At 40.2% G+C, this 26,070-nt stretch overlaps 1 protein-coding gene across 7 annotated transcripts in view; it reads right to left on the bottom strand.

Annotated features, from left to right (window-relative positions):
- Positions 1 to 26,070, bottom strand: part of STARD13 (StAR related lipid transfer domain containing 13) — a 540,046-nt gene that overhangs the window by 172,205 nt on the left and 341,771 nt on the right. For 2 of the 7 annotated variants that reach the window (XM_010344998.3, XM_010344999.3), the window contains exon 1: positions 17,943 to 19,241. The exons of 4 other annotated variants lie outside the window; for them this stretch is intronic. In XM_010344998.3, the coding sequence (XP_010343300.2) occupies positions 17,943 to 18,111 (169 nt within the window). In that variant the 5' untranslated portion in view covers positions 18,112 to 19,241. Of the gene's footprint in view, positions 1 to 17,942; positions 19,242 to 26,070 lie in introns of those variants that run through there. One more of the 7 variants, XM_003934438.4, reaches the window with a different exon arrangement.

The raw sequence follows: 26,070 nt of genomic DNA, 5'->3' as shown, positions 1-26,070 counted from the left end.
GTCTCTTTCCTTCTCAGCTGTGGAGCAGGCTGCAAACTAGAGTGTGGAATAAGGGTGCTGCTCACGCTTCCTCTGGGCTTATCTTACTACATCTTAGGAGAGGAGTTGGGACGATGTATTATAGTTCCCAATTAGCTGTGCTGCTAAGGCCAATGTTTGAAGGATTCTGTGCTTCGTTTTGGGAAGCTGGACTTGAAATATTAAGAGTAGGCATTATCAAAGATTAGATACACTTATGTCAACTTCATGGCAGAGATGAGGTTCATACGCTGGACTTCTGGGGGTTGGTCTCATTTATTTAGGGACAAAACATATTATCTATTACACCAAGAGTTCAAGAGATATCTGCTTTCAAAGGTAAATACATTTGATCAGAAAACTCCCTGCTAAAATTACAGTTTCTAAGCTGCCCTCTTTTCTTCCTCTGAAGATACTTTAAACACTCGAATTTCAGATCCACTAGGACTGTGGCTGTTCTTTAGCTTCCACTTTACGTATTTATCCAAGCTGGGGCATTTTTATCTTCTCCATAAGTAGTTCATCCATAGCAGAACTGGCCATGCTGCTGACTGTTAATGCTCTTTTTTGTTTTCCCTTTAGAGTAACACACATTGAGCCCTGAGTATGAGCTGGGCTCTTTGCAGGCATGGTCACACTTCATTCGTATAACAACTGCAGGCAGAAGATGTTGTTGTTATTATTATTCCCATTTTAGATGAAGAAATCAGCTTATAGAGTTCATGGAACTTACTCAAGATCACACAGCACATCAGTGCTGAAAGTAAGATTTGAACGTAGGTCCAGCTTACGCCAAAGCTATGCTTTACAGCAGTGAACGTGGCCTCTACAAACTACAGGTTTCAGAAAACGTACAGCCTCTCAGAGCCAAAGGGAAAAGGAGTCTATAAAGATTCTTTCTCTAATAAATGAAGGATCTGAAGTCTTAATAACTCCATGTCAGATTATTAGCATCAATCACAAAACATGGTAATTTATTTAAGTGGTTGTTTACTGAACAGAGCCAACTATAAACGAGAAATGTGTTCTGCCAAACCAAAGGCTGCCGGGAAATTGGGAGGCATGAGGAGGTAGTTTCACCCTCTTGAGTAAGGAAGAAGTCAATGTAGAGTCTAAGTTTTGTTGAAGCAAAGAGTTTTGACAAGCCATTCCATGAGCTGGGTACAACTCTGCCACATAAGCTCCTTTTCACCTCATTCACATTCCCCTCAAGCTCCACTCACTTAGGGTACCCAGACTTTCCAAATAATGACCAAATGGGTAGGGTGTTTACCAATTTTTGAAGACTTTCATGTAAGTATCAGCTTAGTAACTACCCTTTTCCCTTAAAACTACCATCATCACCATACTCAAATATTTAAAGCAAACAAAATAATACTGATATCGAAACTATCAAACAAAACCCAAACACATTAAGGAGTATGTTTGTAAAGTGTGTGTTTCTGGCAACTTTCATCCAACTTTCCTAAGACTTTCCAGCTCAGGCTGTGCTAGGTAGGATGGCAGGGGAGCACCAGGCATCCCTCATCAGACAATGTGGGCGGTGTGATATCAGGTTCCTTAAGTTTCTTCGGAGTCAGACAGCCTGCTGAGACCACAATAAGCATTTGGAAGCCTCTAGCTAGACAGCCACACCAGGCTCTTCTGCCTAGGAGTAGACAGCCCCACAAAATCATGGTCTTAGGCAGTAAGCCCAATTGACATTTGGAAAATTCATAACTTTGAAAGTTATGATTTATGACACTTGGACTTGTCAGAATCCCTCAGTCTATGACACAGTATCTTTCACTTTGAAAGGTTTTGTTCTCCTCCTGCTGATGGAAAATTACTTATTAAGGTTGAAACAATATTTATTAGCTGAGTAAAAATACAAAATACAATTCTCGACACCTTAAAAGGAAGGTGAAAAATGAGAGGAAAGAAAAATGAGAGGGAAAACTAGAGTTTGAAATGACCCTAATTAGTTATATACATTCACTCACAGTGCATCAAATATATAAAAAGAAGATTTAAAGTGAAGCTGAGAATTAGTAGAGCAGATGTTGCCCATTTGGAAACCAAATAAAAACAAAACAAGGCTGAGCACGGTGGCTCATGCCTGTAATCCTGGCACTTTGGAAGGCCAAGGCGGGTGGCTTATCTGAGGTCAGGAGTTTGAGACCAGCCTGGCCAACCTGGTAAAACCCCATCTCTACTAAAAACATAAAAATTAGCTGGGCATGGTGGTGGGTGCTTACAGTCCCAGCTACTGGGGAGGCTGAAGCAGGAGAATTGCCCAAACCCAGGAGGCGGAGGTTTCAGTGAGCTGAGATCTCACCATTGCACTCCAGCCTGGGCAACAGAGTGAGACTCGGTCTCAAACAAAACAAAACCAAAAAACCACAGAGTGAGGCCGGGCATGGTGGCTCACACCTATAATCACAGCACTTTGGGAGGCCGAGGTGGGTGGATCATGAGGTCAAGAGATCGAGACCATCCTGGTCAACATGGTGAAACCCCGTCTCTACTAAAAATACAAAAATTAGCTGGGCATGGTGGCGCGTGTCTGTAATCCCAGCTACTCAGGAGGCTGAGGCAGGAGAACTGCTTGAACCCAGGAGGCGGAGGTTGCAATGAGCCGAGATCACGCCATTGCACTCCAGCCTGGGTAACAAGAGCGAAATTTCGTCTCAAAACAACAACAACAAAAACCCCACAGAGTGGCACATTATTCTGATATCCTTGAGGAGTGATATGAATTACTATCCAAGGAAGAGAAGCAAATATAGTGATATTTTGGTGCAACTGAGGACAGCAAGGAGCTGGGTCTGGCTTTACATGGCACCTGTATGCAGGCGAGTTTAGTGGCCCCTAACAGATGCCAGCATCTCTCAGCCACTCCAGAACTGAGAACCACACCTCCCATTTGAATTGATTTCACATTGATTACTTTTTCCTCAACTATATTACAGAATTGCAGGAGCTAATATTATTCCCATTTCATAGGTTCAAAAACTGAGGCATGAGATGTTAATAAAAACATCAGAGATAATCATGTCAGGACAAACGTGCTTGAGAACCCAGGCCTCCTGTACCCCGGTTTCCTGAGCTTGCCATACAAATTACTGGGAACATAAATGTTCTACTTAAGGCTTAAGGCTCACATTGTTCCTTTGTTTCTAAGATTCATTTCCTTTCCCTGTGGAAGTTGTATAGCTGCATGTAATTCATGTGTCAAGTTGTCTTATCCACAGTTGAGGCTGCTTATGATGGAGAAGCAACACTATCTATAGTAAAAGTTGTCTCTGGAAACCCAATTAGTGAAGAAAACATCAAATCACATGCAACCAAGCACCCCAAAATTAACCTTTTCTCCTTAAAAACTCCCTTCCCTGCACACTCCCACAAGCACAGGCAGTTCATCAATCTCTTTATGTAAATAGAAGTCAAGAAGCCAGGGAGGAGGTCTGTTTATTATTTTTGATCCTGTTTTGCTTCTGGCAAAATTTCACAAATAGCAGAAGTTGGCAGAACATCGATACTTTTTTCTGACTGACTACTGTTTGCTAGCTACAAGTGCAGAGTACAACTGCAACTATCTGGTCTACAGGCCGGCCTCAGCTGCGACTGAGCACAGGATTGTAAAATCTGGAAGGAAAAAATCTCCACCCTAGACTTCTCTTGGAAAATGTGGACCCTTCTTTACTGCACACTTTTCTTGCACTAGAGGATGGCTGAGTTCCAGATCCATTGTGTCTAGAGAAAACCTAGGTTATTCTCCCCCAATTCCCACCTCACTCCTTGTACCCCCTAGTGTCAGAAAAGGTCCACTATGAAGTCACAAGAGCCCCTGAGCTCTATGGGTCCTATGAGCCCTGGGAAAACTTGGGAGAGAATGGACATTCCACCCCAGCACTATCTAGGAAGAAGGGCAGCATTTTGAAGGGTTGGGAGGAGGGGGAAAAGGTTGTGGGTAGAAGAATCCGTACTTTCTGTGATGCCTATTCCTTAGGTAGGAATTCAGAAAACTTAGGTAGGCTAGGTACCATGCTGGATCCTGCCCTTGGGAATCCTGATGCCTTGGACATTTACTTTTGGATGCAGAGTTCTTGATAAAGAGCAGCCAGCCCTCAAGAGGGGAGTGGGAGTGTAGTTAGTATAGGATGGGCATGCGGCTTTGCTGCTGGTGGCACAGTGAGGTCCTCCAACAACATGAACGAAGGGAGAATCAACCGGGTCTATAATGATGGAAAAAAACATAAAACAACAACAACAAAAAAACCTTCTTGGTTCCAAGTAAACACATCTGCCTATAATTATGATGATGACAGGGTTCCACAGTCAAGAATAACATGGGCTCCCAGATCGTCCAGACTTGAGTTCAAAGCCCTGTTCCACCTCCCACTTGCTGTGACTTTGGGAAAGTTTATTGAACTCCTGGAGAATTTGTTTACTCATCTGTTAGGTCTTACTATGCTTATTTTCCAGATGAGTAAACTCAATTCTCAGGTTTTTATGAAAGTTAAATAAAATAATAATACAGGCAGTGCTGAAAATAGTTGTTATTGGTACATCATAGTGGGTCCTCAACAAAAGTAGCTACAGGTTTAGTAGCCCTTGTCTGAAACGCTTGACACCAGAAGTGTTTCGGATTTGGGATTTCTAAAAATTTTCAAATATTTGCATTGTACCGGTTAAGCATCCTTAATCCCCAAATCCGAAATCCAAATACTCCAATGGGCATTCCCTTGGAGAATCATGTCAGTGCTCAAGAAGTTTCAGATTTTGAAGCCTTTCAGACTTTGAATTTTCTGATTAGAGATACTCAATCTGCATAAGTATATTGTTACCACTTTTTAAAATGTGAATATTTCAAAAGCTCAATATTGTGGTGAGAAATATAAAAGTCAAATGATCAATCCAGACCCAAATGGTTCATCTAAGTACATCTAAACGTTAATAAACTCTGCTGACAGACAACCTGCCTGCCCATGACAAACCCTGAGTCTTTTCACAGGTGACTCAATGGAAATATTCTCCCATAGCCAGAGGCGTGGCTCGCCGGGGCCTCTGGGTGCAGCTGCACAGACTCAAGCAGCCCGAAGGAAAGGTGACTGACAGTTAATGATCTGAAAAGAATTTGTCTCAACTCAACATCGTTCCTGGCATTATCGAACAAAGCAATAAACCTCACAGAATGAAAGCTACAGTGTCCAGGGCCAGCTCTGCTAAGGTAACCAAAGACAGAGGAGGCAACAGACAGGAGAAACCTACGGAAAACCAACAGAAATATAATTGCTTTGGCAGAAATGCGATTATAAATTGGGAGGTGAGGAAGTAATTTTACTCTAAACAGGGTTGGAGCGGAGGAAAAACTGGACTCTGAAACAATCTTTCTTCTACCGGTTAATGTTTTACAATTGCAGCTGCATGCTGCCAAATTCCCTTATTATAACAAGTCAGTCTCCACTTACTCATAGTGCCCACTCAGAAAAGTGTGTTTTTCCATACAATCTCTGTTCCAAAGGAATGATTCGGTAAAATGAAATCAGAAACGTGTCAAAGCAGGAACACTTGTCTATGAATTTTTCAGTTCTCTGAAAGATTTCAGAGGACAGAGCTTCCTAATACAAGAACTTAATTCCACTGGACACATGTTGTCTTCAAAACGACAACGCAGGTGGAATTGCTCTGCAAAGCATCATTCACTACATCGGTGAAGGCATTAATATGACAATTGCTTTCCAGGGTTTCTAAGATACCATATGCAGATAGTCAATATTTCATCCTCTAAAACAAGGTTTTTGCAAGGCTCAAGATTAATATGTAAGTTATGACACATAAGACTGTACTAAAGGATGCTGTTATTCTTTCTGGAGGAATTTCTAAATAGAGGGAAACTTAAAAGTATACATATTCCACAAAATAAATAAAGCAAAAGAATCCACAATGTTTAATTGTTAAGATGTTAATCCAGTCAACTCTATGAATAAATTTCAAAAAGTTGATAGTGATCAGATTTGTAGGCAGTCTTTCACAGCTGAAGTGTTCAATAAATATGAGGAATATTCCTCAATCAAAAAAATGAAATCCTTAGAAAAAAATGGGTAATTAAAATTTCTTAAATAATTTGTGTGTATTAGTACGAGAGCTTAGTTTTTGTTGGCAAGTGGGCATTAGAAAATTTATATTCATTTTACTGCACTTTTTTTTTTCTGTTTCCACAAAGACATATAAAACTGGAAAGGTTTACAAAACTAACAAAAATCTCAAAATTAACTCAGTTTAGAAAAATGACAAGAATTTGAGAGAGGAATTCAGGTTCTTTAAAGATATATTCTTAGTCTTTCATTCATTTTCTTTCAGCTTGTGATGAATGTTTTCTCAGTATCCTATGCTGAAAACAGGTAGATACTAATATCTATCTTCAAGGGCTGTTATGAGTATTGAATAAGACAAAAACATGGAAGAAACCAGTACAATACCTGGTAAGCATAAGTATATCCTAAAAATTAGTCTCCCATATTTTTTTGATGTAACAAATAAAATTGAGAAATAAACATTTGATTCATGTAATGGGGGCTGAATTGCAGCTTCCTAAAATTCATGTGTTAAAGTCCTTGCCCCCAATACCTTAGAGTGTGAGTATATTTGAAAATAGGGCCCATTAAGATAAAATTAGGTCATAGGGAAGGGCCCCAATTCAACTGGTGTCTTTACAAGAGGAAATTAGGACACAGACACATACAGAGGGAAGACCAGGTAAAGATAACAAGAAGGCCACTGTCAGCAAGCCCAGGAGAGAGGCCTTGGAAGGAACCAGCCCCACCGGCACCTTGTTCTCAACTTCCAGCCTCCAGAACTGTGAGACATATTTCTGGGATTAAATCACCAGCCCCAGCAAACTAAGACAGTTATTAAAAGCATTAGCCTGTTTTATAATTTTAAAGTTGTTTTCCATGATGAATGTAGCACTAGCCTTTGTGCAAACTGGCTTTCCAGAACCTCAGTTACAGATTGATCGGTTTACACCTCACGTAATAGAAGAGAAAACGTAGATCTGGAAGACTTCAGTAACTTATGCAAGGTCACCCCAGTCTGGGTTTGGTGGCCTTCCTGCTGCCATCACTGGAGGATCAAAAATAGATGCTGGATTGCTTTGAAAAGACAGCTGTTAAATGGATATTTGGGTTCTAAGGAATACAGTTTTAAACTCAAATGTCCCATCTATTACCAAGTAATAGATGCTTGCCTCAGGCTTCGTTCCCCCACCAAGAACGTCCTAGCTCTTCAGTCTAACGTGAGGCACAACCCCTTTCTTCCAGCTCTCCCGCCCTCTCAGCTTAGCATTTACCACCAAGTGATTCCAAGAGCTAGGAACACTTCCTGCCAAGAACTTCTTTCACTGCTGCAAGGTAAAGTTCAACAGGCTTTGCTCTTTATCTACAGGAGCTGAAGCCTGGCTGACACCCACCGTTTCAGGTCAGTTCAGGGCACCTTGAGAGAGAGTAAGTGCTATCCGTATTGGGAAAGGCAATGGTTTTCACTACAGTTTAAGAAAAAAACTCTCTTTTCTTTCAAATTTTCTGGAAGACCTTTTTGAGGACACTCAGAAACTGTGGCCTTATGTGCAGCACTTTGAAAGGTAATATGTACATGGATGTTTAATAATTTTTTTGTTTTAAATTGAGCACTTAGTATCTGCCAGACACTGTGATCTGTGTTTAATTATAGACTCATTATAGTCTCTTGTTTAATCCTTGCAAGAACGCTGAGATAGTTGCTCTTCTTAATGCCATTTTACCTACAGGGGAACAAAAGCTAAGAAACATTAAGTAATTCATCCAAGGTCACTCTATGTGCACGATGTAGACCTAGAGTTCAAATTCAAGTTTACATGACTCCAAAGCCCCCTCTAAATGCTCCAAATTATAGAAAGTTTGGAGTTTGGGTCGATGGACCGCATCCCTGAGACATTCTTGATTCCACAGAAATCAAGGCTATTTGTAATCACAGGGCTATTTATAAAGGAAAAGAAATCAACCAACTTGTCTTGAAATTCAACCAACATGTTTCAATTATTTGCTCCTAAGAACAACAGAAGTTTCAACATTCTGCCAACTGAATAACTCCTGGAAGACTGGTAGAGGAGAAGGCATAAAGCAAATACCCATCTCTGTATACCCTGTGCTACTGTGCCATGAGCTGCTCTGGGCAACCCCAATGGATTGAGCACCCTGGCCAGTGATAACACATAAGAATTCCACTCAGTATTGGGACCAACAGATAATGAACACAGTCAATGGAATTCCTTTGCAGTCTTCTTCAAGATATTCTGCAAGACTGTTTTTCCTTCTTCTTGACAGTTTTTTTTCCTACTTCTTCTGGGAAGCCAGTGATAAAAAAAAAAAAAAAAAAATCAAAGCAGCTTTATCTGACTTCGAACTTCCACCTAAAAGTACAGCTAGTGGAGTGAAATGCTAACATGAGGATCCAAATTTTCAAGGAAGGAGGTAAGCAGACTTTCCTGTCTGAAAGAGACTAATGGTAAAAAGGAAGGTGGTTTGATGACTAAGAACATGTTAAACATAATGCACGTGTTTACATAAGTTCAGACAGCAAGGGCCTTGCAATGGATTTCACTCCATATTTTGAGAAATGCATTTAAGGGGAAATGTGTTGTGTCCCTCAAAGCATCTGGAGAAGATTCTTTAATTTTCTCAAATAAGAACTCCAGTCTATTTGAGTGAGAATGGTTGGAATATCATTACTGTAGGGTTTGTGAATTGTTCTTATTTCTTATAGTAATTTTAAATATTATACATGATTTCAGGAGAGTATAACTCTCAGAGGAAAACGTGATTTTATGACCATACATACTTTTTGTATCCAGTGTGTGGTGAATATAAATGTATGTGAAATGCTACTGTTCACTTATAGAGGCTGAATACTAATCAAAGGTTCCTGCCATCCATATGTATGCTTTTCAGAATTAAGCAGGAAGCAGAGAGTTGGAATGCAGGGAGAGAATGCCTACTTCAGCTTGAAATTCTGACATGTAAATTAGGTACTTGGTGACTGCCAAGTTCCTTTCCAGTCTCTCTACACTGTTTCACCCTTGTGTTTTATCCAACTGTTAGAGAGGCAAAGCAACACAAATCATTTGTATTTCAGTCAGCTCTGCCTCTGTCAGACCTTTAAAATTCTCAGGATTCCTACGCGGTGTGTGGAAAATCATTTGCCAGTCTAGCCAGACATTGTGAATCTATTTCTATTGATTTTCTTTTGCTGACAGCATTAGCATTTTCTGTAATTTGAAGTTATTTTCCAAGTTCTTAATTTAGATTCCCTTAGATCCTAAGCTTCTAAAATTTAAAAAAAAAAAAGAATGTAAATGTCTTTTCAAACAGTAGTATATAAATTTTCATGGTACTTGGTCCTGCCCTAGACTGCACCAGTCCAGAATGACCGCCACGGTCTGGTGTGACTTCACAGTGTGGCGGTTTGCTAGGCAATGTGGTAATTCCCTATGCATCCTGTTGGAGCTTTTGGATATTGTGTGAATTTCTCTCCAGAAGCATCATTCATAATGTGAAATCTAATGTGTATCCCTTTGCCAGTGGAGGAAAAACATCTTAAGAATGTATATGTAGACTTCCTGGAAATTGGTAAGTTGCCTCTACAACTAAACCAAACAGATTTTACTAATTAGAATTCTCTACACAATTGCACTTCATTCACTTCTTTCTAGGAGAGCCTTTATATAACCAAAGATATATTTGGACCGTGAATTCAGAAAGCCTCGGAGCCACCCATCAGTGCCTGAGCTTCAGTGAGTCCATATCCCATGTCACCTATGGCAAAGGAGAATCTGAGACTCCTGAAGAGTTTCCTGCTTCCTTCCTGTGAGGCAGTGACTCCACTTCCCAGCAGTAATGGAATAACTTGAATTAGCTACAGTAATGTTAGACCCAGTTGGACCTCACCCAAGGCTTCAACTATATTGTAGTAATACAAAGCCAGAGCTAGAAGGCAATAATTTCTTCCTTCTGGCCCAACTGTACCTATCTTGTAGAGCTTTTTGAGGACTGATTGTATCCTTGGTGTTAGAATGATTAACTCTGCCCATATACCGACTCAGCTTTCTGTTCGACAAATGTACAGGGTCTGCCTACCCAAGTTAGAATCTTTGTGTGATTGTTAATTTTCACAAAAAGATGGTCATCTTACCTTTACTCAGTTGACTCTTAAAGTATCTGGGGCTGGCCTTTTTAGAAAACATACAATACTTAATGTTACTCTCCGAAACACAACTTCAGGGTATCTACTGCCCAATCGGTGCAAGAATTATATTCAGAGAGAATTATCTGAAGGAAGCACAGGCCACATACTCTCCTAGACCAGCATTTCCAAAATGTGTCCCCTAGGGAAAGTTGGTTTTGTAATATGTGACTTCCCAGTATCCTGTGAAAAGTGGTTTCAAGATGAAATGTACCAGTTAAACTACTTTGTACAAGATTTTCCTGAGTCTTTCATAAGCCTGAATTTCCGAGGGAAAGGGAATGTAGCATTTCCAAAAATGACTTAACCACAGAAATGTTTTCTCCCTTGAATCTCTGTCTAATGGGACTAGTGCTCTGTGAAGCCGACCTATAGAAATTGCCTGTGGATAATCTCTATGCTATTTCTAGATTAAGACAGAGAATCTGAAGACTGCATACCTGACCTCTTGTTTTACCCACCCACCCATGCCTAAATATTTTCTACTGGACTGTAATTTATTGTGATGCCCCCACTTCCACTGCAGGATGTTACAAGAAATGAGACTCACTAATGAATTCATAGTAGGAATGGTTGAAGGCACCATTCACTGTAGCTTGCAGTGTTCCCTTTATGAGATTTGTGTGAGAAATTCCTCTCATATATCAAGTTCTTGGGAGAAAATTCGCACAAAGAGCCAAGTCCCAGGAAAAGCATGGCTGGTAAGTTTTTACCTTATGAACAGAGAAAATCTTCCCTTGGTTGTGTTTTCCTCTTTGCTTAGATCAGGGAAGCCCAAGCCAAATTTGCAGCCCATTTTGGATAATTAGTCAAGGCCTTATTATTTTATATTTCCCATGTAATATATCTTCCTAGTTTTACCTCATTAATTGGCCAGCATTTCTCTTTTCATTGGATTTGTCTTTTTGCAATCTTTAGTTATATATCCTTCTATAAACGACCTCAAATCCTTTAGATAATGAAACGGAATGTAAATTAATATATAGTTTCTTTCCCCATACCAAAATCATATTTCAGTTGCTCCTAGGGAGACAGCAAATGTCTTTTATATGATCCTTATTTCATTCAAATATCTAGAGTGCAATTCACGGTCAGGTTCTCCTATCTTCTTGAGTCTTCTTGATTTCCTCACCACCCTGTTGTCATTGCTAATGAAACACAGAGAAAGTGTGTATCCTTGTTAATGACCTGTCTCCACTAAAATCTCCATCTATTTATGCCCCTTTATATAAGAGTGTTGCCAAAACCCACTTATCATTTGCTCTCTTTTTAAATGTCTTTTGGGTCATCAGTTGATACTGCTAAGACCACTAGTGGTAACTGTTTTTTTCTAACTTATGTTGCTATCTGTGTCCATCATTACTTTGCTAATGAAATGAGGAATTTTGCATTATAAGAGTTGACCACTGTCCAAAATTTGCTAAGAACTAACACAGTGATGACTGGGGAGACTGGGAAAGGGAAAGACATTAAAAAAAAAAAAAAAAACAAAAAACAAATCTTTATTCACTGAAGCTAAAGTTGCAGAATACAAATTTGGCAACTGCCTGCCTGTATCTAGGATGTGTGAGCTATAAAGCAATGATGTGTAGCTACTGAACCTACAACTTGGTTAAAGTTAAACTGTCCAGTTTTATCCATTTATAAGCATATGGTCCTTTTGTTAATTTCCTCCCAGTACTCATTTCTTGACTTCTTATCGTTTCATTATGTAGTAATTTTTAAAATGTTATTCAAAGTCAGTTAATTTAATGCATTTAGCAGATTTTCCTGTAACTTTGGTTAAACAGTATTCTTTCTGTATAGACCTTCCAATCACCAGCACTGAGTAGAAGGAGGCTCTGATTCATGAAATGTGAATTTATGACAGTTGCCACTCTTAAAAAATAACAAATAGAACTTGAGCAATACATGACTGATACATTCTCAGCCTGCTTCCTGTGTTCCATCTGTCTTTCTGCCAGTGCATTCACCCTCCAGGTTTGAAAGTAGTCGGGTAAGAAAGTACTAAACATAGAGAAAGGGCAATTCCAAAAGAACAAATGATTGTTTAAATTAGGCTTACACTACCCAGTTGCTGGGGGTATAGGCCATGGGGATGGGCCATGTTCACCACTTAGGTTGGGCAAATTCCCAAGATGCCTTTTGACAGAGTAATGAGGGGGAATACATCACTCCTGCCCACTTGCATTCCCTGGGGAAATTTTTAACAGGCAGTATATTCCACTGTAGCTGAATTCAAATCAGGTGCCATATCTACTTAAAAATAGCCTCAGATAGAATGGCAACCCAAACAAGAGTCTAACTTTCCCTGCTTTCCCTGGTAGTGAAAATTGCTATATTCTACATTTCGTATCAAGAAAAGAAAGAGGTTGCATTGTGAGGTAAGAGGCATGCAACACGAACTTTCTCCAGTCCCTGCCGTCCTTGCCATAGGTCAGGCATCAAGACAACTCCACTTTACAGGCCTGGACTTTGGAGAAAGAAAGGTGTTTACAAGTTTCTGTATAATTATAGTTATACTGACATTTAAATAGTCCACAAGACTGAACTTCCTTACATTCCTATGACACTGATAATGAAAGCACTACCCAGGTGTCAAGGAAGCATGTCGAGGTATATGCTGAATGATGTAATAAGAAAAATGTAAATAAGCACTGCCTTTGTCTTAAGGTAACACCTGCAATTGCAGAATCTTAGAATTTTAGAGATGACGAGGACTTCAGAGATTCTTTAATCCAAACCCTTTATTTAATGGAAGAAGGGGAAAAGGTCTAGAGAAGTTGTGATTTCTCTCAGATCACACAATAAATTAGTGGCAGAGGTAGAACAAAAGCCTAATTTCCACTTTACCATTTCCTTGACAAAGTATGGAACAATTGTAAGCCACTGATATAGTCCACATACTAAAGCCGCTCTGTTGCCTTTTTAGGTTCTACTATGTTAGGTTTACGTTCCCCTGCTTTTTACATTCCTGTTCGAAGAGTTTCTGACTTAACCACAGAGAGAATTCCAGAACATGAGAAACAGAATAAACTTGAGCAATCATAGTCCATCTACTTCATTTTCTCATCAAAAACCAAAGGCCCAGTGAAGCTCTGGAACTTGACGCTGTAAATGACTGAAGGGGCCTCTACACAGAGCTTCAATCCCTGTCTCCTTACCCTACGTCCGCAGACTTGACTGCGATCTGGATTATGCTGCTTTCTAAGCATTTAAAATAAAATAAGAAGTTTAACAGTGTGATAAATTCTTTCAAGAAGCAAGTAATCACATTTATGTATCTGCTTACATTTGGGTTTTCCAAAAAGCGTGTGTGTGTGTGCATGTAAACTTTAAACATGGTAGGTACATCTGTACCCAATAAATCATAACCATCAAATAATAACATAGAAATCCAATTCTCCCCTCATACCCATTAAGATGGCTACTAACCATATACAATGGAATATTATCCAGCCTTGAAAAAAAAAAAGGAAATTCTGCCACATGCTAAAACATGGATGAACCTCAAAGACATTGTACAAGGTGAAATAAGCCAGTCACACAAAGTAAATCACTGTACAATTTCACTTATATGAGGTACTTAAAGTAGTCAAATTCATAGAGACAGAAAGTTGAATGGTGGTTGCCAGAGACTGAGAGGAGGGAGGAATGAGGAATTCTTATTTAATGGATATGGAGTTTCAGTTTTGCAAGGTGAAAAGAGTTCTGGAAATGGATGGTGGGATGGTTGCACATTATGAATTATGAATGTATTTAATACCACTGAACTATCCATTTAAAAATGGTCAAGAGGGCAACAATTAATATAGTATGCACTTTACCACAATAAAAGAATGAGAAAAAAATCCAATCCACCTCTTCTTGGGCTAACATGGTCTTCCTCCACCCCCAGCATCCTCTCTCCTATCCACTCCCAAGTGCCAGTCAGTGAGGGAAATAAGGACCATTATTATTTCCATTCTCTCTCTCTACAACAATTTCCCTATTGATTCAAGCAAGAATGTTGGGTAGGGATTATGGGCAGTATGACTTACGATAAACTTTCACTCTGCAAAACAACACTCTCTTTTAAACATCTCCTCTCTTTTGAACTGGATTTGCAACCCCAGAACTAAAAAACAGTCTGCAGAAATGATGCATGTAATTTCTGATGTGTACCCTGAGATGAGCAAGTTTAGATTCATCCTGGGTTTGGGTAATGAATTCTGATCCTATGCATCATCAAAGATCCCTTTATTTCTCCTCCTTGTTTTTCCTCCCCATGAGTGTATCTGCTATTGAATCATGTGCACTCCATTCAATGATTATCTCACTATAATAAGGTCAGTGGGGAGCAACTTATGTGTTTCCACAGTTCCCAAGAACCAAGAGAAATTCTAAGTAATGATGCCTCAAATCAAATTAACATAACGTTACATTTTCACGATCTAAAGCAGAGTAATGCAAACAATATTAGTGATGTGTCTGTCACTTCAAGATACTAACCTGTAAACTACAGAAAATAACGCTGTCATTAATTTTATTTGCACGCGATTAACAGAATGATTAAAAGCTGTTAGTGGCAGGGCACAGTGGCTCACACTTGTAATCCCAGCACTTTTGGGAGGCTGAGGTGGGAGGATCGATCGAGCCCAGGAGTTTGAGACCAGCCTGAGCATTATAGTGAGACCCTGTCTCTAAAAAAAATTTAAAAATTAGCCAGGCAAGGTGGCACACGCCTGTAGTCTCAGCTACTCAGGAGGCTGAGGTGGGAGGGTCACTTGAGCCCAGTAGGTCAAGGCAGCAGTGAACTATGATCACACCACTGCATTCCAGCCTGAGTAACAGAGTAAGACTCTGTCTCAGAAAGAAAACAAAGCTGTTAGTAAAATAACTTGACATCCTGTGCTATTGGGTAGTAACTGTTTAAAGAGAATAAAAGGTTTAGCACTTTGCTTCCACTAGAGAAATATAACCTGATAGGAACTTTCATAATGAGTGACCAATTCTGATCCTATAATATGGTGCAATACTGTATCCTGAGTAGCAAATCTAAAGAGTCTCTGGTATTTTATATAATCCAAAGCTCAACCATATGTTCAGTACTTTAGCACTTATAAAAACTAAAAATTAGTCTAATATATTGCAGAGCATGGACTGTCAAGCTGTATTCAAGTACCAGTTCCTACTGTGTGACCTTGGACAAGTTACTTGAACCCTGTGTGCATCTGTCTTCTCATCTGTAAAATGGATATAATTTAAAAAGTAAGTATAATGATTTTGGCATGCTGTAACTGTTTAATCCACATTCTCTGCTATTATAGTAGTAAACCAATCATCTAATACAGTAAACTCAATAAAATTGTTTTGCATTGCTTTCTTATTGTCTTACTAAAGAGTTGTATGATGTTAACAGGTAATGATTTCTGAATCACTACACTGTTGAAAATCTTTATTGCTTCCCTGTGATCTTAACAGTCATTTTTAAGTGTTAGGTATTCATTGACTGCAAACACTCCATTGCCCAGTATAAAAACGAAGGAATTCTCAAAGTTTCTAATTAGACAAAAATGAAACATAAACTGAGGGCACCCGTATGTCTCAAGTTACTAGTAACACAGGATGTCAGGTTATTTTACTAACAGCTTTGTTTTCTTTTTGTTTTTGAGACAGGATCTTACTCTCACCCAGGCTGGAATGCAGTGGTGTGATCATAGTGCATGTGTTCACAACTTCAAATCCTGGGTGGAAAAATAACCCTCATTCCAAAAGGACATAAATAATATTTAAATAAAATCAATGATTGTAAATACATCTAAGAGGTTTGCAAAGTAATTTCAGCTAGTTCTATGCAATATTTCTTCTTTTTTTTTTCCATCCTTTCACTCCTCCCATCCTCAACCCTCAGGTGAGCCCCAGTGTCTGTTTGTTGTTCCTTTCTTTTATTTTCTTTCTTTTTTTCTTTTTTTTTTTGAGACAGAGTCTCGCTCTGTCATCCAGGCTGGAGTGCAGTGGTGTGATCTTGGCTCACTACAACTCCCGCCTCCTGGGTTCAGATGATTCTCCTACCTCAGCCTCCTGAGTAGCTGGGATTACAGGCATGTGCCACCACACCTGGCTAATTTTAGTAGAGACGGAGTTTTCCTATGTTGGCCAGGCTGGTCTCGAACTCCCGACCTCAGGTGACAAACCCTCATTGGCCTCCCAAACTGTTGGGGTTACAGGTGTGAATCACCATGGCTAGCCTCTATGCAATATTTCTAATATGATATGCAAGCTGACGAACATTTATATATTGTAGATGATAGAGCATTATTAAGCCCCAGTGTTCATAAAGATGATGGCATTTGGAAAAGCACCATTGCCAGAAATTTCTAAAACCAAATTGGAGCTGGTTTTTATTCTAAGCCTAAAGTATTTTTAAATCAAGCCACAGGGAAATAATTACTTTTGTTTCTATTCAATCAAGACCTGCACACAGAGTTTATGGAATGACATAATATCCTTCCTGAAATCAGACCGGCATGTAGGACCAGCATCCTTCACACATAACTAGTTCCTGAACCTTTACAAACAAATCCTAATTTCCAAGGAAACAATCTCATCAAATGCTGCTCACTAGAATACATATTGTTCTTTTTGGAAACATTACAACAAGATTTTCATGATTACAAACCCCAACTTCCTCTCTAATATTCAATATAATTTTAAACTCATTTATTTAAATGGAAACTGTATTTTTATAATGGCTGTAGAAATTCTTGGTTAAGTTATGTAGCACCGATATAATACTTTCTTTTATTTTAGTCTTGGGGGGTGATCATTAACAGACTGTAGACATGTGTGTTAGGAACCTCTTAGGAATGCTCATCTTTCTACTTTCTCCTGATATACCGTATAAGGATCAGGTTTAAATTTTTTTTTTTTCTTGGAGACTGGTAAATTTTAGTAATGTCCAGACTTCCAGGCTGGTATTTTGGGGAGGGGGGGGGCGAGAATAAAAAGAAAATCAAGCATCTTATAATCAATATTCTCTTCTCTTTGCCTTAGGAAGCTGGAGTTTTGTATGCAGGTCATAGGATTTGTTTTGAGATAAACAAACACCTTAATTCTTTACCAGAAAAACAATATCAACACATCTGTGGCAACTGCTGACATAAACATACAAACAGGAAGAGAATGCGATTCTAGTGCTTAGCCTGGTGGCCTTCAGAACAGAATTCTTACTTTCCTCCTCTTCACTAAGGATGTTCCAAATACTCCCGACAGGGTGGACATTAGTCCCCCGCCCCCTCCCTAAGGAAATAAACAAGTGTCCACATTCTAAATGGGACAGAGTGTGAGGAAATTGCCGAAAAGCTCCTAAGATACACACTGAGTAACCATTCTCATCTGTTCTGTAGACACATGTAAGTTTTGGAATTCATGATTCACTCTCCCACCGTGAAGTTTTCTGTGCACTTTATGTTGAGCTATGTGGCAGCTGAGGGCTGTCCCTGTTTGTGAAAACTGCAGCCTGAAGTTATTTTTCAAAGTTATGGGTAGTGTGGCATAGAAATCCACATTATAAAGGGAAAACAATAATTAAAAACAAAAAACCAAAAAAACTGGGTTAGCATGAAATAGAGCCAACAGAAACCAGAATGAGCAACAACAGCCTTCCACTGCCGGCCACTCACCTTGTTGAATTTTAGTCACTAGCTGATGGCGTGCTAGAATCCGGCTCATCCTGTAAGGAGAGCGTCTTGTAGTCTGATCAAATCGCAAGTACATCTCCTGGCCCTCAGGTGTCATGGAATTTAGGTAGTAGCAGCCTGAGGCTGGGGTCCTGGGCACCTGACTGAACATCCCGGCAGATTTCCTGTTGCCACCTCAGTCTGCCTGTGGCTGTTTCCGTCTGTCTCCAGTCTCAGTCAAAGAGCAAGGCACCCAGCCCAGGACAGCTCAACAGACCCAGCGATTTTTAAAAAGAAAAAGGAGTGCCAAAGCCACAACTCAGAATTCCAACCCCCCGCCCTCATGTGATCACGGGAGCCAATGAGAGGAGGAGAGGAAAATAGGAACTTTCGCAGTCAGCCCGAAGCCCGGACCAGAGGCAGTTCCAGCCGCCAGGATCCCCCACACAATGCTGAAAGCAAAATACACGTATTTGACGTGCCTCAGAGCTGACGAAGCACCCAAAAGCAGCCCTCACTAAAAGAGTTAAAAGAAAAAGGGAACGGCAAAGACAGTAGAAGACAAGTCCAGGGGAAGGAAACTTTTCAGGCTGTCAAAGTTAAGAGAAAGTACCTTCGCTTTCTAAAGAAGCTGCAGCCAGGTAAAAGATGGACCTGATAAATCTCTTTAAAAAAATACTTCAAACAAGCATCAACAGCTGAGTGTAAACTACCAGCCTTCATTATCAAGAAACAACTCAAATAAAAACTTTTCCAGTGAAAAGCTAACTTATAAATGTCAAGGGCTTTAACAGCAGGAGTAAATACAGCACAGACTCCTGACCCTCACGTGTTGGGAACTGGAGGGCTCTTACAGATAAGACACAGAGGCAAAGCACACACGTGGTACTTATTAAGCATCTGTTCCTCTTTGATTTCTCTACTTCTCTGATTTTTAATCACCTAGAGGCAAAATACTTAGAAAGTGCCTATCACCTTTAAGACATTGAATCATTAAAGGCAAGAATCATTGCAGAAGTTGCAAAGATATCAAAGATACTGTCACCAACCTGCTAAGGATCCACTGAGAAATTATACAAAAGCTTCTAACATGAGGCCACATAGGTGTCTCAAAAAGGACACAAACACAATGCCAGGTGAGCAATATTATTTTTTGACTGGGTGATGACTGCAAGCCAGAGAAAGAGACATTTGGATAGGCTTATTTAAATGGGGTTGGGGGGTGGAATTCTGATAGGCAGAAGCTGGGGAGGGTTTGCAAGAGGCTCTAGGTGCCCATACATGCAGACCCCGAACCAGAGTGTGTGTTTAAGCAAACTGCTAGTAATTCCATTTGGCTATACCTAAGTATCTAAGTGTATATATATATATATATATATATATATATATATATATATATATATATGAGTCATTATAATTTTTCCCTGTTTTTCTTCTTTAATATTGTTAGACATGAAGAGAAGAAGTCCACAGAAAACATGTTATCAAATTCGGAGCCTGGGGCTGAATGAATAAGGTTCCTATATGAAAAAGTATATGACCAAGTTGCTTCTACATCTGGCTGACTCAAACTGAAACACAGCCTGGCCAGCCATTTGCAGTCTAATAATGAGAAATTATTTCTAAATTATTTCCAAATTAAAGTTTAACAGGACTTAAACTGTGGCTTCGATTCTTCTTACTCTGGCTCTCCAAGGCCCATCAGCCTTAGTAACTTTCCCTGAGGGAATTGTTGCTAGCTCGATTCTGAGAAGCAGCTCCTCTTGTGTAACTGTCCCACTATGTAAATAAACACGTTAAGAAAGATCTCTGGGGCACAGCATGTGACAATTGCCTGTTCTTTCACAGTAGTTGATAATCCTCAGCCTCTTCGGATGGTCATACAAGAGTCAGCATGTCTTTGTTTGCAGATTGGCTTCATAGCAGAAAGGGAAAGGAGATCTACTGGGTCATATTGTGCATTTTCCGTTCTTATTTGGGATTTGAGCAGCAGTTTTTCTGTTTCATAGTATCCTTTGTGGAAGGTGAAAGGGATCTGAGACCTAAAGAATGGCTCGGCGGAAGCGTGGAAGTGAATGGAGAAAGGCTGAGAACCATATTGCAAAGTTGCTGCCTGGAAGGTTCATGAGCCCAGCTCAGTCCCCACTGGTGGCCATGTGACTGAGGTGCTTGTATCAGCTGCTTTGTGCACATGCTTTCGGCTTGATAGTCCAACATTGGGAGCATCCGTGTTCAAGCCAGACACTTGGTAGTTAGCACTTTTTTACTGGGAGAGAATGGAAGGAGGGTGGAGAGAAAAAGAGAGTGCAGCATGAGATTTGGGATCATTGAACATGTTCTGGGAAACCAAGTAAAGGTGAGGAAAAGTAGGAAAAAATACGTAGCTTTTTATAGCTTTGGATAGCACTTAAAGCTCACACCTGTAATCTCAGCACTTTGGGAAGCTGAGGCAGATGGATCACGAGGTCAGGAGTTCAAGACCAGCCTGGCCAAGATGGGGAAAACTCATCGCTACTAAAAACACAAAAATTAGCCAGGCATGGAGGCAGGCACCTGTAATCCCAGCTACTCAGGAGGCTAAGACAAAGAACTGCTCGAACCTGGGAGGCAGAGGTTGCAGTGAGCTGAGATCACGCCACTGCACTCCAGCCTGAGCGACAGAGTGAGACTCCATCTTAAATAAATAAATAAATAAATAAAAGACCAGCCATTCCCAATACCAACTTGCATTTCATTGCTGACTTGGCTGCATTCTATCATAAATGCAAGTGGAATGATTCTTCCTGAGAAGGACTACAGTGTGTCAAGGCCAGGTTACTAGAAAAAACAATAACAACAATAAAACTTATATTTTTGCATAGTAATGAATGTGTTGAAAGTTCTAGGGTGTCTTGTTCTGAAAACATCAAGATCATAAGTTTGTATTTATAACTATTTGTAATAATTAATAAAAAATTTTTTGGCAATGAAGAGCAATAACTGAACTTATTATTTTTAAAAAAAAATAACAGTGTCTCACTCTGTTACCCAGGCTGGATTGCAGTGATGCAATCATAGTTCACTGTAGTCTCCAGCTCCTGGGTTCAAGTGATTCTCTTTTCTCAGTCTCCCAAGTAGCTGGGACTCCAGGTGCACATCATCACATCTGGCCAATTTAAAAAAAACTTTGTAGAGACAGGGTCTTGCTTTGCTTCCTAGGCTGATGGCAAACTCCTGGTTTCTAGCGATCCTCCTGCCTTAGCCTCCCAAACTGGTAGGATTACAGGCGTGACCCATCGCACCTGGCCCTACATTTTTTTAAAAAAAGGAATTTTTATTCCCCAATTTTTAAAAAGCCAACTTAGAATACAGCCTCATTTCTTCAAAAAAATCAGCCAGTGTTTTAATAAGGGGATCTAGGAAGGATCACATATCAACAATTCGGTCTTCTGTATGCATACAGAGGGCCCCTAAAGTTTTATTTCATGGTTCAAGTACTATCTGTAAATTCATTCACTTGCTCACCATGTTTTTGTCATTTTGTATTTCCAAAATATTATATTTAAAGCAAATAGGTAACATTATTTTCTCGTTAGCGTGTCATTAGTACCTTGTGTTATGCTAATGTATTGCTTTTGCTATGAAACCTGTACTTTTTAAATGAATTCTTTTTTTGTGATCAGTTAGTCCCAGTGTTAGAAGAATTACCACTGGGGTAGACAGTGCTATTGTATTCGCATCAAGAAATGGCTAGTTCTCTCTCTGGCTTGTCCTTTACATGCAACTGAGAGAACTGGTCCTCTTCTCCAGTGAGTGCACGAGGTCCTGTGGAATCAAAGAGGAAGAGAGTGCCCAAATCGCAAGCATCTTCCAAGACTGACACCGTATCTCTCCCTCTCTAGTGCCTTTAAAAATGAGAAAAACAGATGGCGCTTGTGTTCAGTTTTCACCTACTTTTCTTCCTCCTAATTTGGTCATCAATTGTGATCGCCACTCAGACTATTTCAGAATGAGATAAACAGATGATTACTGGGAACCAAAGACAGCAAAAGACAAGGGACAGGAAAAAGGAGAGGGGGGACAGTATTGAGTACCTACTCTGTGCCGGACCTGAAGCCTTCATGGCTTCACTTTTTTTTTTTTTTTTTTTTTTTACATGAATCTCCACAGCTATCCCTGGAGGTATCTGACTGGATGGAAAGGAGGCTAAGGCAGAAGTCACACAGCAAGTGCAGAGCCTCTGTGCATCTCCCAGCTGATGTTGTTTTCACTCTTTCCATTATTACACACGAGAGACGGAAGGAAAACCACGGGACTGAAAAGGCACTGCGGAAACTGGAAAGGGAGGGTGTTTCGGAAGAACAGCCTGAAAATCATCCTAATCCTATTTAACTGCCTGCGATACTGGAATGTCTACATGGAAATACGGGTATGGGGTGGCTAAAATCCTGTCGTGATTGAGATCTGGTGACTTCACGTAAGAAGAATAGAGCCCAGAGCCCTTGATCAAACAATAGGAGCCACAAGCCCTCTTCGGAGTAACTCATGGGTGAGGACTTGAGACTCACCCTATCCCCCAACCCTCAAATGAATAAGCAGCTCAGATTGACCCTCTTTGCCAATCCTTTCCAGCGTAGTTTGTTTATACTCTGCATTCTGTCCATCCTCAAGGCTAACGCTGCCTATGTCGTGAGTTTCTCATGGCATTCACTCTCAATGCAAACACTCCAAATACAGTCAAAACTCTGAAATTTGACCTCTAAGCAAAACTTTTGGTATTTCGAATTTTCAAGTCTTTTGATAGATGATCCCAGATTAGCACTCAATGGAATCTTGTATACACAGGGCAGAAAGCTAAGGAGTGCTTTTACAGAAGCCAGGAATGGCTCACTGTCTGCTGCCCTTTCTGCTCCTTCACACACATTCCAGCCTCCTCGTCAGTCTGCTCAGAGGGAGCCAAGGTAGTTCTGCCAAGTGGGAAAATGTTTGAGATACGAGTGGCAGGCGGAAAAATGCAGGGCTGATTTGGAAGGCTGCTTTCGAAATTACGTGAACCCAAAGCTTGTGGGTTGATGTCAAAGCCTTCCTGTGGGCTCTGAAGGCCAGCGTTTGAAGATCTTCACCAACTGATTTGTGATGTGTGTGCCCAACTCTGTGCCAGTTAGCCTCCCCCATCTACACGCAACCCATGTCCCTGGCCCAGTGCAGACAAGCCAGTGATACTAGCACTGGCAGCCGTGACCAGGATTCTATGAAAGGGCACGGCCCAGATCAGCTTCCCCAGCTCCAGACCATGGCTCTCATCTGGAGTCCAGATCCTGCCACAAACACTTGTGGGTGGTAATAGATTTCCCTTACTTTGTCTCTCAGCCCTCCCTACTGTCTGGTGAATTCCCATCTATGGGCCTCCAGGAGCATGTGCTCTTGCCTTATACCATTCCCTGAAGATACAACTATTAGCTCCAGCCCATATGAAAGCAACCTGGTCTGTCCTGTCCTGGGACCATTACATCCACCCACTCCAGCCAAACCAGAATTCTTTCACTTTTCTCAGTTGTTTCACAGATCTGGAATTGTGTGATTCCCTTCTCTTCCACCCATGAGGCTCAGTTAAGACCTATTGCCTCCAGAAACACTTTCATGACTAACACAAAGCTTTTTAGTCTTATCAGTCATGTTAATACCTGTAAACCATCATTACGTGGCACATTAATGAGATTGGCTTGTTACATATTCATATGGAATCTATTTGTTCATTGCAACTACTATAGGCATAAAGTTTTGACATCTTGGATTTAGAAAGATTATTAAACATTTTCTAATCCAACCACTCAACTACTTCACCCATCTCTACTCAACTGCAGTAGCTAATTCTCTACCTGCATATACAGAGTATACTGTTTCACAGAGGACCCCAAAATGTTGAAGAACGTTCTTCCTTTTAATTTACATCCGCTAGCTCTGATTCTGCCATTTGGAATCAGACAGGACAAATCTATGCTTTCTTCCACAAGACTGTCCTTCAGATGTCTGTCAAAAGCCCTCATAAGAATCTTTTTGTGTAGGCTCACATTGTTTTCCATCGAACCACATGACTTTCAGCCATTCAGCCAGACGACTGCTCTCTTTTAGATCTGCTTCGTCTGTCAGTATCCCTTTAAAAATATGCTGGCATCTACTCTAAGCTTAGAGCTCTAGACTTGGCCAAGCACAATAGTTTATGGTACATTGTGTGCGTATTTCCTGCATTCAGGGCATTGTACTTTTTCTGATGCAGTCTGAGATTAGGGGAGGCTTTATTTTTTATAATCTATTTACTCATTCATACGTTTAACATTGAATGTCTGAAAAGCAGTGCCGTAGGTATAGTAGATATTAAGGTGAGTATGATGTGGTCCCTGCTCTCAAGGGACTGTCTGCCAGGTAAGACAGAAAAGAAACTTACCACTATACTCCATATTAAGTGAAGTGTGGGAGGCTAGAGGCTATCTCTATTGCCTCATGCTGTTTTACATATGATCTAAATGTCTTAGATCATATACAAGCTCATATATTAGACCATATATATCTAAGTGCATACATCGCTGGCTGTTATTTTTGTATTTTCATAAAATCTGCTGTTAGGTGAGTGTTCTCTATTCTTTACTTACCAAATGATCTTTTGAACTTAAGAAGAGGTCTTTAAACTTATTGCAGTAGTTGAGATATGTTCCATTCCTGACTTTCTCCTCCAGATATTTATTTTTGCCTTGTTATTTCTGGTAGCAAACAACCCCCCACCCCAATAAAATAAACAACTAACTGAATTTGGGGGAAAGGTAAAGTAAGGGCAGGAAAATAATAAAGCCAGGGGTAAAATCCATTCACAGATAGGCAAGCATGAAGTCTTGCACATTTGCTCAAAGTCGAGCCTCGCTGACAAAGCAAAATGGAAACAAGACCAATTACAAAATTCAACATATCCATAAGATGAAAAACAAAACGGTGATCAAGATAAATACAGATCACCAGGTATGGTGACCCCAGGGAAGATTTTCCCAGGTCCTCATAAGGAATCATCATGCCTGTAATCCTAGCACTTTGGGAGGCCAAGGTGGGTGGATCACTTGAGCTTAGGAGTTCGAGACCAGCCTGGGCAACATGAAAAAACCTATTTCTACAAAAAAAAAAAAAAAAAAAAAAAAAAAAAATGCAAGAGTTAGCCAGGCATGGTTGTGAGAGCCTATAGTCCCCTCTACTCAAAAGGCTAAGGTAGAAGGATCACTTGAGCCTGGGAAGTCAAGGCTGCAGTAAGCCATGAGTGTGCCACTGCATTCCAGCCTGGGCAACACAGCAAGACCCTGTTTCAAAAAAAAAAAAAAATCAGCACCCTTAAAAATATTGGATATGGTAGCTAAATTTATTTCATGGTTTCTTAACCATATCCTTCAATGTCAACAATAATATAACAAGCATTATTTAGGAAAAGTAATTTCTGTGAGGGTCTTTGAAAACCATGGTTCAAATATGCTATTGTCTGTGATCTTTTAACCATATCTCAGACTATATCAACACTTTCCGGCTTAAAATACTCTAGAGTTTTCCATTGCACCAAGAATGAAAATTAAACTCCTACTTGGCCCACTGGGTCCTGCACAATCCAGTCCCTGCCAATCCCTCCCTCATCAATTCCAGCTCCCAGCTAGCCTCCTCCACATTGCTGCCTCAGTTGCCTTTCTGCATACGTTACTCCCAAGCTGCAATGTTGCATGGAGCCTTCCTATGGCTGGCTGTTTCTCAGCTTCCAAGTGTCAGCTTAACTGATGTATCCTCACGCAAGCCATCCCTGTTCACTTCCTCTAAGTGAAGGCAGTATCCCCTTTGTGGTTCCTATAGCCCCTCTCCCAATTTATAACTCCATGTGTATTTGCTCATGGACCTGTGCATTGTGCATTTTTCCCAGCAGACTGCTTTGGGTGGACTGTGTCTATTTCATTCACATTCTATACTTGATGCCTACTGTAAGGCCTGGCACAGAGTAGCACATCAGTAGTGATTGGCTGAATAAATGATTGAATAAATAATTGAATAAATGAGATACGAATTTCCCCAAAGACAAAATTTAGAAATGTCTAGAGAAACAGCTGTATTTTTTTTAGGCAATGATTACAAA

This window comes from Saimiri boliviensis, chromosome 16, assembly GCF_048565385.1.
Source record: "Saimiri boliviensis isolate mSaiBol1 chromosome 16, mSaiBol1.pri, whole genome shotgun sequence".
Taxonomy (NCBI): Eukaryota; Metazoa; Chordata; class Mammalia; order Primates; family Cebidae; genus Saimiri; species Saimiri boliviensis.
Note: the sequence above shows the minus strand (reverse complement) of the source record. Positions and strands in the feature narration are given on the sequence as shown.